The 14,281-nt window shown below is 40.6% G+C and overlaps 1 protein-coding gene across 9 annotated transcripts in view; it reads right to left on the bottom strand.

Moving 5' to 3' along the window:
* aff4 (AF4/FMR2 family, member 4) overlaps window positions 1–14,281 on the bottom strand; it is a 150,473-nt gene that overhangs the window by 72,193 nt on the left and 63,999 nt on the right. For 7 of the 9 annotated variants that reach the window (XM_068043847.1, XM_068043850.1, XM_068043849.1 and 4 more), the window contains 4 exons: window positions 12,987–13,031; window positions 11,600–11,686; window positions 10,456–10,492; window positions 2,265–2,313 (listed from right to left, as the gene is read on the bottom strand). In XM_068043847.1, coding sequence (XP_067899948.1) covers window positions 2,265–2,313; window positions 10,456–10,492; window positions 11,600–11,686; window positions 12,987–13,031 — 218 coding nt within the window. The remainder of the gene's footprint in view (window positions 1–2,264; window positions 2,314–10,455; window positions 10,493–11,599; window positions 11,687–12,986; window positions 13,032–14,281) is intronic. The other 2 variants (XM_068043852.1, XM_068043851.1) reach the window with 1 other exon arrangement.

Consider the following 14,281-nt stretch of genomic DNA (forward strand, 5'->3'; position numbering starts at 1 on the left):
CTAATCTTGATACAGTGGAATCACTTTACTTATCTTGCCTTCAGTTGTTACGTACAGAATAATCACTGAGAGCCAAGGGATACATGCTTCCAATTCCCCAGCTATTGGCAGCTGTCCTCTCTGACAAACCATTTTCATTTAAATGTATATTAAGTGTAAGGTATTTAAATGTTGAATGGTCTGAAGCCCATGACTAACATAGGTAACGTGATAGAAGGAAAGTTGAGGCCAAGATTTATAAAGATAAATTCCCACATCATAAATTTCCAATCTTGATAACAGTAGGGAAGAGAATAAGTGGAACAGTCATGCTAATGAAGGGAAGTGAGGAAATATAAAATGAACTGGAGGAATTATGAAGTAAAAGTTAACTGTAGAACTAAACCACAAGAAAATGGACACATTTGTGCCACAGACAAAATGCAGTAGAGGTCAGATGACCCCTCCTGTACCGTCAGAAACAGAACTGTCTGTTGAAGACGAAACCCATTGTCCACATCTGAATTAGCTTTAGGGAAAACACAATGGAAGGTAAAACAGCCCATTCCAGCCAAACAACTCCTATCTTCAGGAATGGAGTTAACAAAGTCTGTTGTAGACAGACTGACTCCACAGCCAAGACTACAATAATAGGTGTGAAGTAGCACCTGTTCATCAGAATGGAACATTATGAAATAATAGTTCACATATCCTGGAACATTTCATGAATCACCCTGTGGAGAGAGCCCTTCGTCACCCGTCTGACAGCCCAACCTGACAAGTTCCTACCTTAAAAGGTATCTCTCTGGAGAGAAGAACAGAATAGCCAGAGAAGGTCTTTTTCCAGCCAGAACAGCTGTGACAGTTCCAGCAAAGCAAGAGCCCTGCTGATAACATCTTTTACACTATTGCAGCAGAGAAATTGCAAGGTGACTTTGGAACTCCCCCACCTGCGAAAGTGAACCAGAATTTCCACCAACAACTTCAGATTACAGCTTAACCACAAGGAGCCTGCAACACTTCATCCTTTTAAAGACAAAGGACTTTCAGGTCTTCACTGCTGAAAGAATTCCTCCTGAAAAGCTTCTAAAGGTGTTCTTAAAACAACAAACTCTCTTACCACAATTGGACTCACTGCATGCTACCACGCTACTCTATCTTTTCATGTGTGCGCGTGTGTGGGTGATTGCATGTGTAGGTCAGGTTGCAAACATTTTTCAGTTATTGTGTAAAATATATTTTTTTTAAGCTACGAGAAAACCTGTTGTTTGTCTATTTATTTGACCCTTAAAACACTCAGCAACTAAAACACTGCAGTCAGTTGAGAGGTGAAAAGTGCAAGTCACCCACACCACCTTCCACCTGCCTGTAACAGAAGGAACTATTCTAATGTCATTTTCATACGTTTTCTGCAGTTGCAAAGGATGATTTATCTGTTTGGAGTGGTTATTTTTGGCAGGGGTGAAGAGAAAGAGATGTTTAAAGACAAAAGTAAATCAGCAGGGCTCTTTTTCAATGGAGCTGCTTTTTACATGGGATGCTTATTTCACTGTAAATATCCCTGTTTTACAATACATCAAATCATTACCCAAGAGTGCCCACTGCAGAAAACTAGGACAATGAATCGAAATCTGATCGACATCATAGTTATAACAGACTCAAAACTTGACAAGAAAGGTCTTTTGTCATATTTATAGATAATTGAAAAGTGTGCAAATTAAAATACAAAAACAGTATACAATATTAACAATTAAGAAATTAATAAACTTAGTGATTTATCAAGGATTACCTTTTATATCATCCAATTGCACACATCTAAAATATGTACACATCTTTTCAAAACTGGTGCCTGCCCAAATCCTTTGCCAACAGCCAAATGTACCAACAAAACTATCTGGAAGAAACCAATTCTATTCTGAACGGGCTGTAGAATCATTAAATGCTCCCTTACAAGGACGACGATATTTCCCCATCACTACATGCTGCCAAAACAATTTATAAACACAGTAGCAAGAACCTCAAATTAGCTACTGTTGAGACGATTATATAGCCAGCAACAAAGAACCTAGACAGATTTTTGCCTAAGGCTTACCTGCAATTTGTACACTTCATTAAACTTCAATCTTCCTCAGTCATATATATGTCAAAAGAATAGGGAAGAATTCCTCTATGCTCTACGTGCACTGGAATTGCAAACCCAATCTGTATAAAAAGGGCTGACAATTGTTGCAGAGGGTGCACACAGAAAAGTTGTTCCAAAATGAGGCAAAATGACAATTACTTACCATTTTGCTTGATGACTGGAGGTCGATTTTGACGTTGCATTGTATCTCTCTGCAATTAAAATCTTATTATTAAAATATATATAATTCTAAGCAGTACCAAAAACACTTTAAGGTCTTCTAATATGTGCAGTAAATTTGTACCCAACTTATAAGATTCTGGACAAAGGCTCCCTTAATCCTCAAGTGAACATGCCTAGAGAGCAGATGAGCCACAGACCAAGGAGGTCCTAGGTTCAATGCTTGATCTGCACTGAAGTAACTGTTCTCAGCTGGGACAGTGCTGGAGGCAGTACAATTGTTCTCAGTAACCTAGGTTGAGGAGGAAAGTCATTTCATCATTCTCATTGCTGATCACTACCCTTTGGTGCAGCCATTGGACGAGGGTAGAATCAGGTTCAATCTTGGTGCTCTTCACAGTTGAATAGCCTGTCCACATTCAACAACTCAGCAAGGAGTCACTGAATTCAAGAGGGAGAGTGGAAGATGGGAGAAGCAGACGTGCTTAGTTTGACGTACATTTTGAGAGTAGGGTGCAGGGAAAACAATTCTAGAGCTTTGGGCCAAGACAACTAAAGGCAGAGTTATCAGTGGTGAAGTGAAGGAACTGGAGGACATGCAGGAGACCAGCGTTCTAAAAAAAAAATGTAGAGCAGGAGGTGGTTCTAATGATAAGGAGTGGTAAGGCCAATAACGAAATTGAATGAGAAACATGAGGAAACGTTTTGGTCAGTGACACCAGGGATGTTGGTTGAGCAGGACTTGGTGTTTTGGATGAGCTGAAGTTTATGAAGGGTGAAGAAGGGAAGGCTGGCCAGGAAAGCGGAATAGGCAAATCAGGAGATGACAATTATGAATGAGGTTTAAGTCGCAAATAGGCTGAGGCAGAGATGGGCAATGTTACACAGCTGGAGGTGGAAGCAGGGAGTCTTTCTGATGCAGAGGACATGTATTTGGGTGTTCAGTTCAGGATCAAATAGGGCACCAAGACCACTGTTACGACCAGGTGAGAAAGAAGTCCAGGGTTCCCTTTTAGCCTTCATCTGGTCTTACTGTAACAGGGTTTTATTTTTAAACAGTTTTTAGCTCCCCCTTGGTGAATCCTTGTTCACCGCTTTCCTATTATAAGACAAAGAAACCAGCACAAACAGGCTTTCTTAGGTTTAAAGAAAAGTTGAAATTTATTAAACAAACTCTAGTTCGGTTACCGCCTACAGATACACGACGTGCCCCATGCTAGCATGCATACGCGATACACACATGCAAATAGACAGAAAAGAGCATAAGAAAAATACAGTGGACAAGTTTGAGGCAATATCTGAAGAGTTTTTGTTACAGTTCTTTGAGCTCAATGTTTAGTCCTTGATTGTAGTAGATCTTGCTTTTCGTTGGGGCCCAGTATTCTTTTTAAACATTGTTCGCTGTAGGAGACTTTTCTCTCTTGGGGTTCATGTGTCTTCAGTGGATTCAGAGGCTTACAAGAAAAAGAGATGGGAGCAGACAGGAGAGATCTTCTCAGTTCAGGAGCAAACGGACTCACTTCAAACTGTTTGTAGCAATTCAAGAAACTCTGTTTGCCCAGCAGGATAGTCATGTGACGAGCTGGTTTGACCATGTCAGTTTGTGTATTCGGCCATCTTAGCAGTCAACCTGGAATGTGAGCTCCCCTACCTTCAACGCCTGATCAAAGGTTCACTGCGGGTTGAATATGTCAGGGAATGGCGGCTTTGTCCTTCCAGACACTGTCTGTTAATATGCATATGTCTTTGCAGCCAAGATCTGGCAATTTTTTTTTTTTTTTAAAAGCAAGTCCTTTCTTCACTTCAATAAGTTTGAAATTTAATATCCATGTGGCAAAATTAATATGCCTCATGCTTGGCAGATGGGTCCTGCATGACATCTTCACACCCAGGGGAATGAAATGCGACTTGAGAAAAGCTCATTTCATTAAAAGAATCGAGAAAAAAAATGTAAGATACAGAAAAAAATCCATGCATTTCTCTCATTCCCATTCATTCATAGATCCTAAATCTTAATCAAGCCTGTCTTCCCTTGGTGCTAGTGCTGCTTTAATTGTCCCTTTTTTGGCATACCAATAACAATTGGTTCTTTTTTTGGAGGGTAAGTTTCTCTTCCGTTTGCCTATTTTCATGGCTGCCTAGGGTCTTTGTTCCTGCTGAGGTAATTTTTTTTTTTCAGTAGTGGGCGGGTCTATCTTGAACACTCTTTCAGTGCTTTGCTGAGTCATGCAAAGGCTTTTGTTTTTGGGAAATGGGTGATTCTCTTTGGTTCTGACTGTGGGGGAGGATTCTTTGCTAATCTCCTCTTTGTCCCAGAGGACACTATTGCCTGCAGGTATTTGCACAGATTCTACTGCATGCCTCTGAATCACTTCGACTAAGTGAAGCATCACCCCACAGCTTCTCTGCCCCCTTTCTTTATCTCTGCAGGTTCCTGTAAATGCTGTTAGCAACTCTGGTGGCGTGCTTCTCGTGTCTGCATTTACACAAGAGGATGTGTGGCCTAACTTTTCAGAATTGGCTGACAGGACAGCAAGGGTTTTCCATCCGGGATTCTTCCCAGACTTCCTTTAACTTGCCCTCTTGGTCACTTTTTCCCCTTCCCTTTCTAAACTTTTGCCATCCATATGCCAGCCTGCCCCCTTTTGTTCTCTGCAGGGATCCCCTACAGTTCACCAGCTCTCGGCTGGAGGGTCCTCCTACCACCAGTACAGGACTTAGGGGTACAGGTTTCACTGTAGGCAGGGGTTTCCCCTCAACGTGACACATGTGGCAACTCTTGCAGTAACATCTTTGTGGAATTTTGGCCAGTCAAACTGCTGTCCAATGCAGGCTTTGGTCTTTCGTATACCGTTATGTACAGCTACTGTAGTCTCATGAGCCCTTAACATTTCTCTCCAGTATCTCTGCGGCACCACTAATTGGTGAACTACTGTCCACTCCTTGCTCTCAGGTCTGTGAGGAGAACTCCATTTCCTCATCAGTACCTCATTCTTTAAATAGCAGCAATCAGGGACTCCCTCTTTCAGACTGTGCTAACTCTTGCAATACTGGGTCCGTTTGCTGAGCCTCAGCTAGGGAAAATCAATTAAAATTAATTACCTGGGTCTCCTAACTTTCCAAAGGAAGTCTTGGACCGGCAGTCCTTATGGTCATTAGCCTACAGTGCCAATTCAGTCTCCTCTGGGGGAGCTGGTTTAATCATGGCCTGATTCACTACACATTCAGGGAAACTGCAGGGGACTGTCTCCTGCCACTACACAGTCTCTGACCTCCTGCGGTCTTTCACTACTGAGCGGGCTACCACCTTCACTGCCACCAGATCATTATCGAAGTCAACCCCGTCCACAGGCAAACGAAGGACAATCTCTATGGTCACCGGTCCCGAAACTAGGTCGCACTCCAGGTGCACCCGGTGTACAGGTACAGGCATACACTGCCCTCCAATACCATTCAGGTGCTCACTGCACTCTATGGGGGAAGGTCAGGCCTCTTCCCAGTAAAAGGGATCTAGTGTCCCGTGTCCCTGAGAATTATTATGGGCTTGCTTGCCCCACTCGAGGGGTAAGGGGTTACTTTACTTTCAAACACAAAACCCTGATAACCTTCAGGAATCCTATTAACTTTTCCTATACTTGTAGCCGTAAGCTTCCTGGGTCTCACTCTTACTGCAGTTAAAGCCACAGCTTGTTCTGCTGTGTTTTCCATCAGGTTTCCTTAATCACTGAGCGGGTGTGCCCTGATTAACACTACAGGTTTCCCATTTAGTTTCCAGCAGTCAGCTTTTAAATGCCCTGTTTTATTACAATGGAAGTGCACAGGTCTCCGGGTTTCACTCTTACTCACAGCGCCTTCCTTTTTGGCTAGAGGAGGGCCCAGAGTCTCCTGCTTTCCTTTCTCTCCCAGCACTGTTTGAGTTCCTATCACCTTCTCACCCTTTGCCCCTTTCGGATTTGTGGGGATGAAAGGTTCTCCCCTGGGAAACCAACTTACAAATTAAAGCAAACTCATCGGCCGCTTGCTGGGCTCTCTGGACCTGCTGCTCCTCTACATGTGTTATGGAGAGTGGGAGAGAGAGTGTTTAAATTCCTCTAACAGAATTACTTCTGGAGATTCTCATAGCTGAGCTGTACTTTAACAGCCTTCAGCCACTGGACAAAAGTCAGCTGTTTACTTCTTTCAAATTCCAGATGTTAGCTTCTCAAGGATTCTAAACTTTTGGCTTTGGGTACTTATTCATATGCCCCGCGGGTAGCACTTTTTGTCAGTTCATAATTTGATGAACTCTCATCTGGCAACAGAAAATAAACCTCATGGGCTTTTGCAGTTAGCTTGCTTTGCAGTAAAAGAGGCCAGGTCTTAGCTGGCTATTTTAGCTGCCTTGCCAGTTTCTCAAAAGACAAAAAATTCTTCTACATCCTCATTGGATCTTGGAATTAGTCGAGTTAGTTTCAATTCTGTACCCAGCCCTGAATTATACTCCTCCATATTGGCTATGCTTTCACTGGGGTTACTTTGTTGCCCTCCAGTTAACTCAAGCCACTTCAGCTCGCTTTCTTAGTATTCTTTCTGGAATATTCTCTCTTTTTCTCCTTCTCTTGTCTTTGTTTTTCTTCACATTCTTTCTGGAAGGCTCGTTCTTTCTCCCTCTCCCTTTCCTCAAATTCAAGTTCCCTCTGTTCCAATTGTATCTTTGCTAACAATTCCCTGTCGGAGTCTGCTTCTAACCCTGTTTCTGCTTCTTCAGATTCAAGAGAAAAATGGTTGGCCACTTGCCTTAGGAGTTCAGACATCCTAGCAAACCACGTACAGTGATCCCACACTGTTCAGCCATTTTCCTCAACTCCTCCACAGGCAGTGCTTTTAAACTTATCCCAAGTTACTTCACCCTGGCTTGCGGAGCTACTAGCTTCAGTTGCAGACACGTTAGTATCCAAGCACACACAACCATAAGAAAACCTGAATTAAAATCTTGCTTTTTTTTTTTGATTGGGAACAATTTGGCTTCCCACTTCCAATTTCTCTCATTTGGCCGAGAGTCAAATCCAGACGCTAGCACCCAGATTTCTGTTACGACCAGGTGAGAGAGGGGTCTAGGGTTCCCTTTCAGCCTTCACCTGGTCTTACTGTAACAGGGTTTTATTTTTAAACACAGTTTTTACCTCCCTCTTGGTGAATCCTTGTTCACCACTTTCCTATTATTAGGCAAAGAAATCAGCACAAACAAGCTTTCTTAGGCTTAAAGAAAAGTAGAAATTTATTAAACTTAAATTCTAATTTTGTTAACGCCTATGGATACACGACGCGCCCACGCTAGCATGCATACGCGATACACACATGCAAAGAGACAGAAAAAGAATACAGTGGAAAAGTTTGAGGCAATAGCTGAAGAGTTTGTGTTATGGTTCTTTGAGCTCACTGTAGAGTCCTTGATTGTAGGTAGATCTTGTTTTTTGTTGGGGCTCAGTCTTAAACCTTGTTTGCTGTAGGAGACTTTTCTCTCTTGGGGTTCATGTGTCTTCAGTGGATTCAGAGGCTTGAGAGAAAGAGATGGGAGCAGACAGGAGAGATCTTCTCAGTTCAGAAGCAAACAGGCTTTCTCAGTTGAAACTGTTTGTACAAATTCAAAAAACTCAGGTTGCCCAGGTTAGTCATATGACTAGCTGGTTTGACCATGTCCGTTTGTGTATTCAGCCACCTTAGCAGCCAACCTGGAATGCGAGCTTCCCCACCTTCAACGTCTGGTGATCAAAAGTCCATTGTGAGTTGAATGCGTCAGGGAATGGCTGCTTTGTTCTTCCAAATACTGTCTGTTAATATGCAAATGTCTTTGCTGCCAAGATCTGACAATTTTTTTTAAAGCAGGTCCTTTCTTCACTTCAACAGTTTGAAATTTAACGTCCATGTGGTGAAATTAATATGTCTCACGCTTGGCAGGTGGGGGTCTGCATGACACCAGAGTCTGATTTAGCCGAAGCCATTGGTCCCAGAGGGGGATGTAATCAGTGATGAGGGAGTGAAATATGTGGGGTGGGGCAGAGACAATGGCTTTGGTGTTCCCAAAGTTTATCTGGAGGAATTTGTCTATCATATTGATAAGAGTGGAACCAAACAAGGAAAATTCAATAGCTGGAAACTACAGGAAAGGCTTTGGAAAAATTGAAAAGTGTCAGCCTTGGCTCTGTGGTAACACTCTCTCTGAATTAGGTCATGGTTTAACCTGCACTTCAGAGACCTGAGCGCATAAACTAGGTTGGCACTAAAGTGTAGCATTGGAAGGAACACAAGTAGGAGTAGGCCATTTAGCTCATTGAGCCTGTTACATCATGCAGTCAGATCAAGGCTAATTTGCACCTCATCATTTACTTGCCTTTGCTTCATACCTATTAAATATTTATTCAAGTCTTCTCAGTCTTGGAAATTTCAATTGAGACGGCATCAGCATCCACCACTTTGTGGGAGAGAAAGGTCTTTGTGTGAAAACTGCTTCCTGATGTCACTGCTAAAAAGGCCTATTGCTAAGATTATGCTCCTTTGTTCCGGAGGGAGTGCTGCGCAGAGATGCCAACTTTAGGATGAGATAAACAGAGGTTACACGGTCCGCGCAGGTGGACATAAAAGATCCACAGCACTATTCAAAGGAGAGCAGGCAGCTGGCCAAGTGTCTTGACCAATGTTTGTTCCTCAATTACCACCAAATCAGATTATCTAGTCAGTTATCTTTATTGCTTATGGGACAATGCTGTGCATAAATTGGCTGCTGCATTAATCTACCTTACAACGGTGACTAGACTCCAAAAATATTTAATTGATTGACTACATGCTTTATAATGTTCTTAGGAAGTTAAAGGCAGTATTATAAAAAGTTTATTTTAGCTTTCAATCTTTGGTCAACATGTGCATTTCAACTTTATTAATACTTTGGATTTTGCCAGGTAAATAATCCAAATAACTGTTTATTATTTTGACCTAATTACCACCTGCATCATTGGATATTTCCGTGTCACTATCCATTCTTCTCAATCAACAGAAAAGGATACTTTTCTGGGTAGACAATCATATCCCATTATGGACCATCCTTAATCAATAAGGAGATGTTAACAACCAGCCACTAAGAAAAGGAGACATCACCAATCAATTTCAATTTTTCGCACCCATTTTTGTATGCTCCAACCACACACGCTTACCTGGCATGTGACCAGTATCCAGCTCTCTGCTAACTGTTGTCCTTTAACCAATTAATAGGCATATTCAGAGTAGCCCCTTAATTACTTGCCCTCTAATCTTTCCTACCTGCTGTGAAGGAGTACCTAGCTTCCCTCAGCTCTCACTACCCAACTCTGCCAGATGGTGGGCACTGCAGAACCAAATCTGCACCTGACCAAGAGTGATGCTGCCAACTTGACTTGGAATAAAAGTCTCATCAGATTCTGCAAGACAAATTATCCTTACAGTCTTAATGTAGCCCGAAAATTGTAAACTGATGTGGGCAACTGTTAACCATTAAGATAATTAAGCTTTTAAATCATTCCACGTGTGCCCTGAATATATATTTTATATTATTGTGACAAAACTTTAAAGCTACTAGTAGATCCCCATGGAAGTGCTCAGTTAATTGGGTGTATACGGTAGAATTTTAATATGTGCTGGGAGACAGTGTAATAAATGGGTAATAGAGGCATTTTCTGATTATATTTGGAGGTAACTTCAATTTGAAAAGTGTGTTAGAATTTCAGTGCTACAGATTAAGTGTGACGTGTGCTATTTTATAGATTATATACCGTGAACAAACACAATTAACTATTCTATTAAAGGTATAGGTGTCTCAAAGATTAAAAAAAGGTCTAACTAATGTTAAGTAAACACTGGCTAAGTTCAGACACAGGCCAGTTATGATTGTTTCTCTCTGGTGTCTGTTACTGCAGTTTACCTATACATTCCATGTGACTGCCTTTGCTGCTCATACTTTTTCTCAAAGATGAAACAGAAATTTGCATTAGTATGCGATGTCTGAAGTGCGCATTCTCTGTTTACATTATAAGAGGATCGCTCAAGCTGTGCCCTCAGAAAGTTGGCTGATATGTACTTTTCTGCTGTCAGGAGCATCATGTAATGAAGACTAATATTATGGATAAATTAAAAACATCCCATTTTAAATAGCTTTAAATACTTACTCTGCCCTGGTACACTGTAGTTAACATGCTGAGATTCCTAAAAAATAAAAGATAATAAGATGTGAAATGTACTACAACTAAAATGGTTGCTTTAGGACTGGAAACGGAACAAACTCCTCCTTGACCCACAGATGTTCCGCTGACTATCCAAATTTTAAGCAATACAGGCCTGTATAATCCATAGTCATTCAGGAAATATTCACAGTGCACTTTACCTGCAAGGTCATATACATATTCTGTAGGATTTTAATCATAATACATTCTGTAAAACAGTGCTGGAAGTAGCTTCTTAAAGTTACTCACGATTAGGACCTCTTTTGAACTCAGTGAAATGAACTTTCCACTCACCAAAATCTGTTAATTGAACTTTAACCAGAGAAAATAAATTCTAAAAGAATTGAAATGCACCTTTGGTATGGATAAGAATCTAGTCAGTGGGGAAGAAAAGAGCAGCCACAGGACCAAAAAAAGGATCTGATGCAGCGTGGAAGCAAAAGGAAATGGAAAGAGAGAAACACACCAAGGTTAATCCCAAACTGCAGTGTCTTTCAACTTGTAAATGATGCAAAGTAGTACTTCCCCAAGCTAGCTAGTAAGTGAACTTGCTAGATTTTCTGCAAAATAAATGCATCTTAAATACAAACTGACATCAGTACATAAAAGACTTCTTTCAAAAAAACACAAGTTCCCCTTAGCTGTATGTTAGTGGAAATATTCAATTTTGCCGATGCATTTGAGCCTCTCATCTCAGGAATGGATCTTTATTTGGTCAAGAACTGTTCAAAGAAATAGTCATATCAGCATTAAAATGCATCAACTTGTAATGTGAATTTTCAGATTTAATTTTAAAGTGGTTGGCAGGTTGCAGATACAGATTTTTCTATTAAAAGGATACAAAAGATACTCAAGTTCCCTTTCTTTGTGAATTCCTCTGCAATGCCTTCCTTTCACTCTTGCAGTGTGCTTGTCCTTTGACATTTCTTCTTTTTCTCACACTGAGCAGTTGCTTTTTCTTCTCCCACAGCATGAATTCACAGCTACATTACTTCTCTCCTACATCTCTCAAATTCCACTTTTCTTGTACTCTTCTCTTGACCCCAGTTTTAAACATTCCATTTCTGTAGAGGAAAATGCAGATACCCACCTTTGTTGGAAATGGAAATTTTGATGGTTCAGCTTTGCACGGTGTATGAATTGCTGTCAGAGGTGGTGGCCAGGAGTGAGTCATTTCCTAAAGCACAGTGTACACAATGGGTCAGTTTTGCATTCTATGACAGCTGGAATGACAGAGTCAATAGTAACTCCTAAGTAACAGTTACTTATGCAAGTTTTATCTAAACTAAATTAATTACAGCTGAAACATCCTAGAGCTTCAACTATCTAATTTTAAAAAGCTTACCTCTGAACACGTATCCTGTCAGCATATTTCATTATAAATTTCTACGCTCAGATTTATAATGGAGACTGATCTGAACCCATCAAGTTATAATTACACCCTCCCACCACTAGAGCAATTACAGCATAATCCATTTGTATTATAAATATGGACATCAGAATTTATAATGGGAATATAAATTACAGAATTTTTTACTTTAAGTTGGAGACCTGGTCAAATTATCCCCTACCTTCTAACAGCACTTCACTCAAGTATTGCACTTAGTCTTTGACTTCCCATGTATAATGTCGCAGGAGATCGACTAACAAACTGAAGATACTTTATACATTTTTCACTTTTTTTTAGCTCCAGATTTCATTGCAAGTGCAACTCAATTTATTATGTGTAATGATCTTTGCAGTAGTGCACATTTATAACAGGAAAACTACAGTTAACAAAAGCTTATGTTCAGTCCTTCCACCTTTTCTAGCTTAGCTTTCTGCATTACTGTATGAATGTTATTCCTCAGTTAATTCAGAAAGCTCAGTTTAACAAATTGGGAAGAAATCCCTACAATTCCTCATCAATACTGTGAAACAACTTTACACCATTTTCACAGGAGATCCAGCTGGGATTGCCAACCCTGCCATCTGGGGATGCTTTTACAAAATTGATGGAAATTTGGAATTCAAATGGCCACCCCTACAATAGAACTAAAGTGAATGAATGCATCACTTGCATTGTACTAGGTCATATAGACCAGGATTATGCAAAATTCGATCCCTGCTTAATTTTAAATAAGGCAGCAGGGGGATCACTATAATTGCCCTCAGCACCGAGGAGAGGAAAAATATCAGCAAGGATTACTATTCCTCGTCACAACCCAGCGCACCTGCATGTAGAGCATGAGATTGGTCTTGATTACAATTAACCACACCACATAATCAAGCAGTCTGCAGGCATTGACTCACTAGGCTCACATATAAATTGGCCAAAACACCAGAGGGCATCCAGTGCCTGTGATATTATACCCCAGCAGCACAATCACCTAGAATAAGTTAGTGTCACTGGGAGTAAAGGCAAAGAGAAAAGACAAATCAAAATGCCAGAGTAATAAAGATAGAAATGCTAGCATCTATGATCATAATGGCCATACCTTTAGAATCTCATCCACACAGCTGGCATCACCTGACACAGACGACTGCAAATTTCAAAAAGAAATTAATGTAATTTTTCCTTACCAACAGAATATTTTATTTGATGATTTCATGCCTGCTGTATACTACTAACATTGTTATTAGACCATCAGTAATACCCCCATTTTTAAGAAAATTCAATCAGATCCAATCTGAGTGGGAGATCACATGCTGAAAATGAGTGAACCGATAAACTAATGAAAGGTAGATATTAAAAAACATTCCATGAAATTCATTAAGACCTTGTTTTAAACCATAGGTCATAAACCCTTCTAGAATCAAAGCACAGAAATGCACCTCTGGTGAGAATTTGGGAGTTATAGAATCAGTCATTTACAGCATAGAAGGCGGCCATTCGGCTCATCGAGTCCACGATGGCACTGCAATTATCCAAGCAGTAACAAATAGGCTCAGCAAATTTCAAAACTCTGTTAATGTGGCCAAATAGCTACCCGGCCATTTCCAATGCGCTCTGTGCTTACAAAAAAGCAAAACCTGCAGATGCTGGGTGGGTGTGGGGTAGGGGAAATCCCCCAGAAAATACTGGAAACATTCAGGTCAAGTATCATCTGTAGAAAGCAGAAAAACTGGCACTTTGGGTGTAAATTCATCATCAAAATGCAGAAGGCCCACACCTGAAACATTAGCTCTTCTGCGCTCGCCAAAGACGTGGTCTAACCTGAGTGCTTCCAACTTAAATCAGCTTTTGTTTTACACTTTTGTTTACCAGATCTAAATGTTAATCCTCTAACTCTTTTTGATGGCAGCATTTTCACAGCTCTTACTCCCAGCAGTCTGCCTGCTTGAATATTTTTCAGAAATTTCTTTCAAAACTAGTTCAGCATCAAGCTTATAATCAGTGATAAAAATAGTTTTGCTTATTAAGCTCTTTAAAATCAAGCTTTACATAAAAAAGCGGAGCACTTACTAAGCTACCGCTAGTAATATAATACACAGCAGAGAACATGAAAAGTTAAGTCAGCTATTGTTTTCCACAGTTCACTGATTGCTATACCACAGACATTTGAGCAATAAATTTTAAAATTGTGAACAGAAGGGAGAAATTTCTTCTGCGTCTTGAATTAAAAGTAGAAACGCCTAGGAATGACATACCCTATGTATTTCATATACCTTTCTTGGAAGGGCATCAGTTGCGGTACAGTACAAGAGAACACAGCATTTCCTGATGGTGGTAGGACCATTTACTTGGACTATAATAAATACAAGCAGCCCCAGCACAAATTATATTTTCGGG

The sequence above is a fragment of the Heterodontus francisci genome, chromosome 12, assembly GCF_036365525.1.
Source record: "Heterodontus francisci isolate sHetFra1 chromosome 12, sHetFra1.hap1, whole genome shotgun sequence".
Classification (NCBI taxonomy): domain Eukaryota; kingdom Metazoa; phylum Chordata; class Chondrichthyes; order Heterodontiformes; family Heterodontidae; genus Heterodontus; species Heterodontus francisci.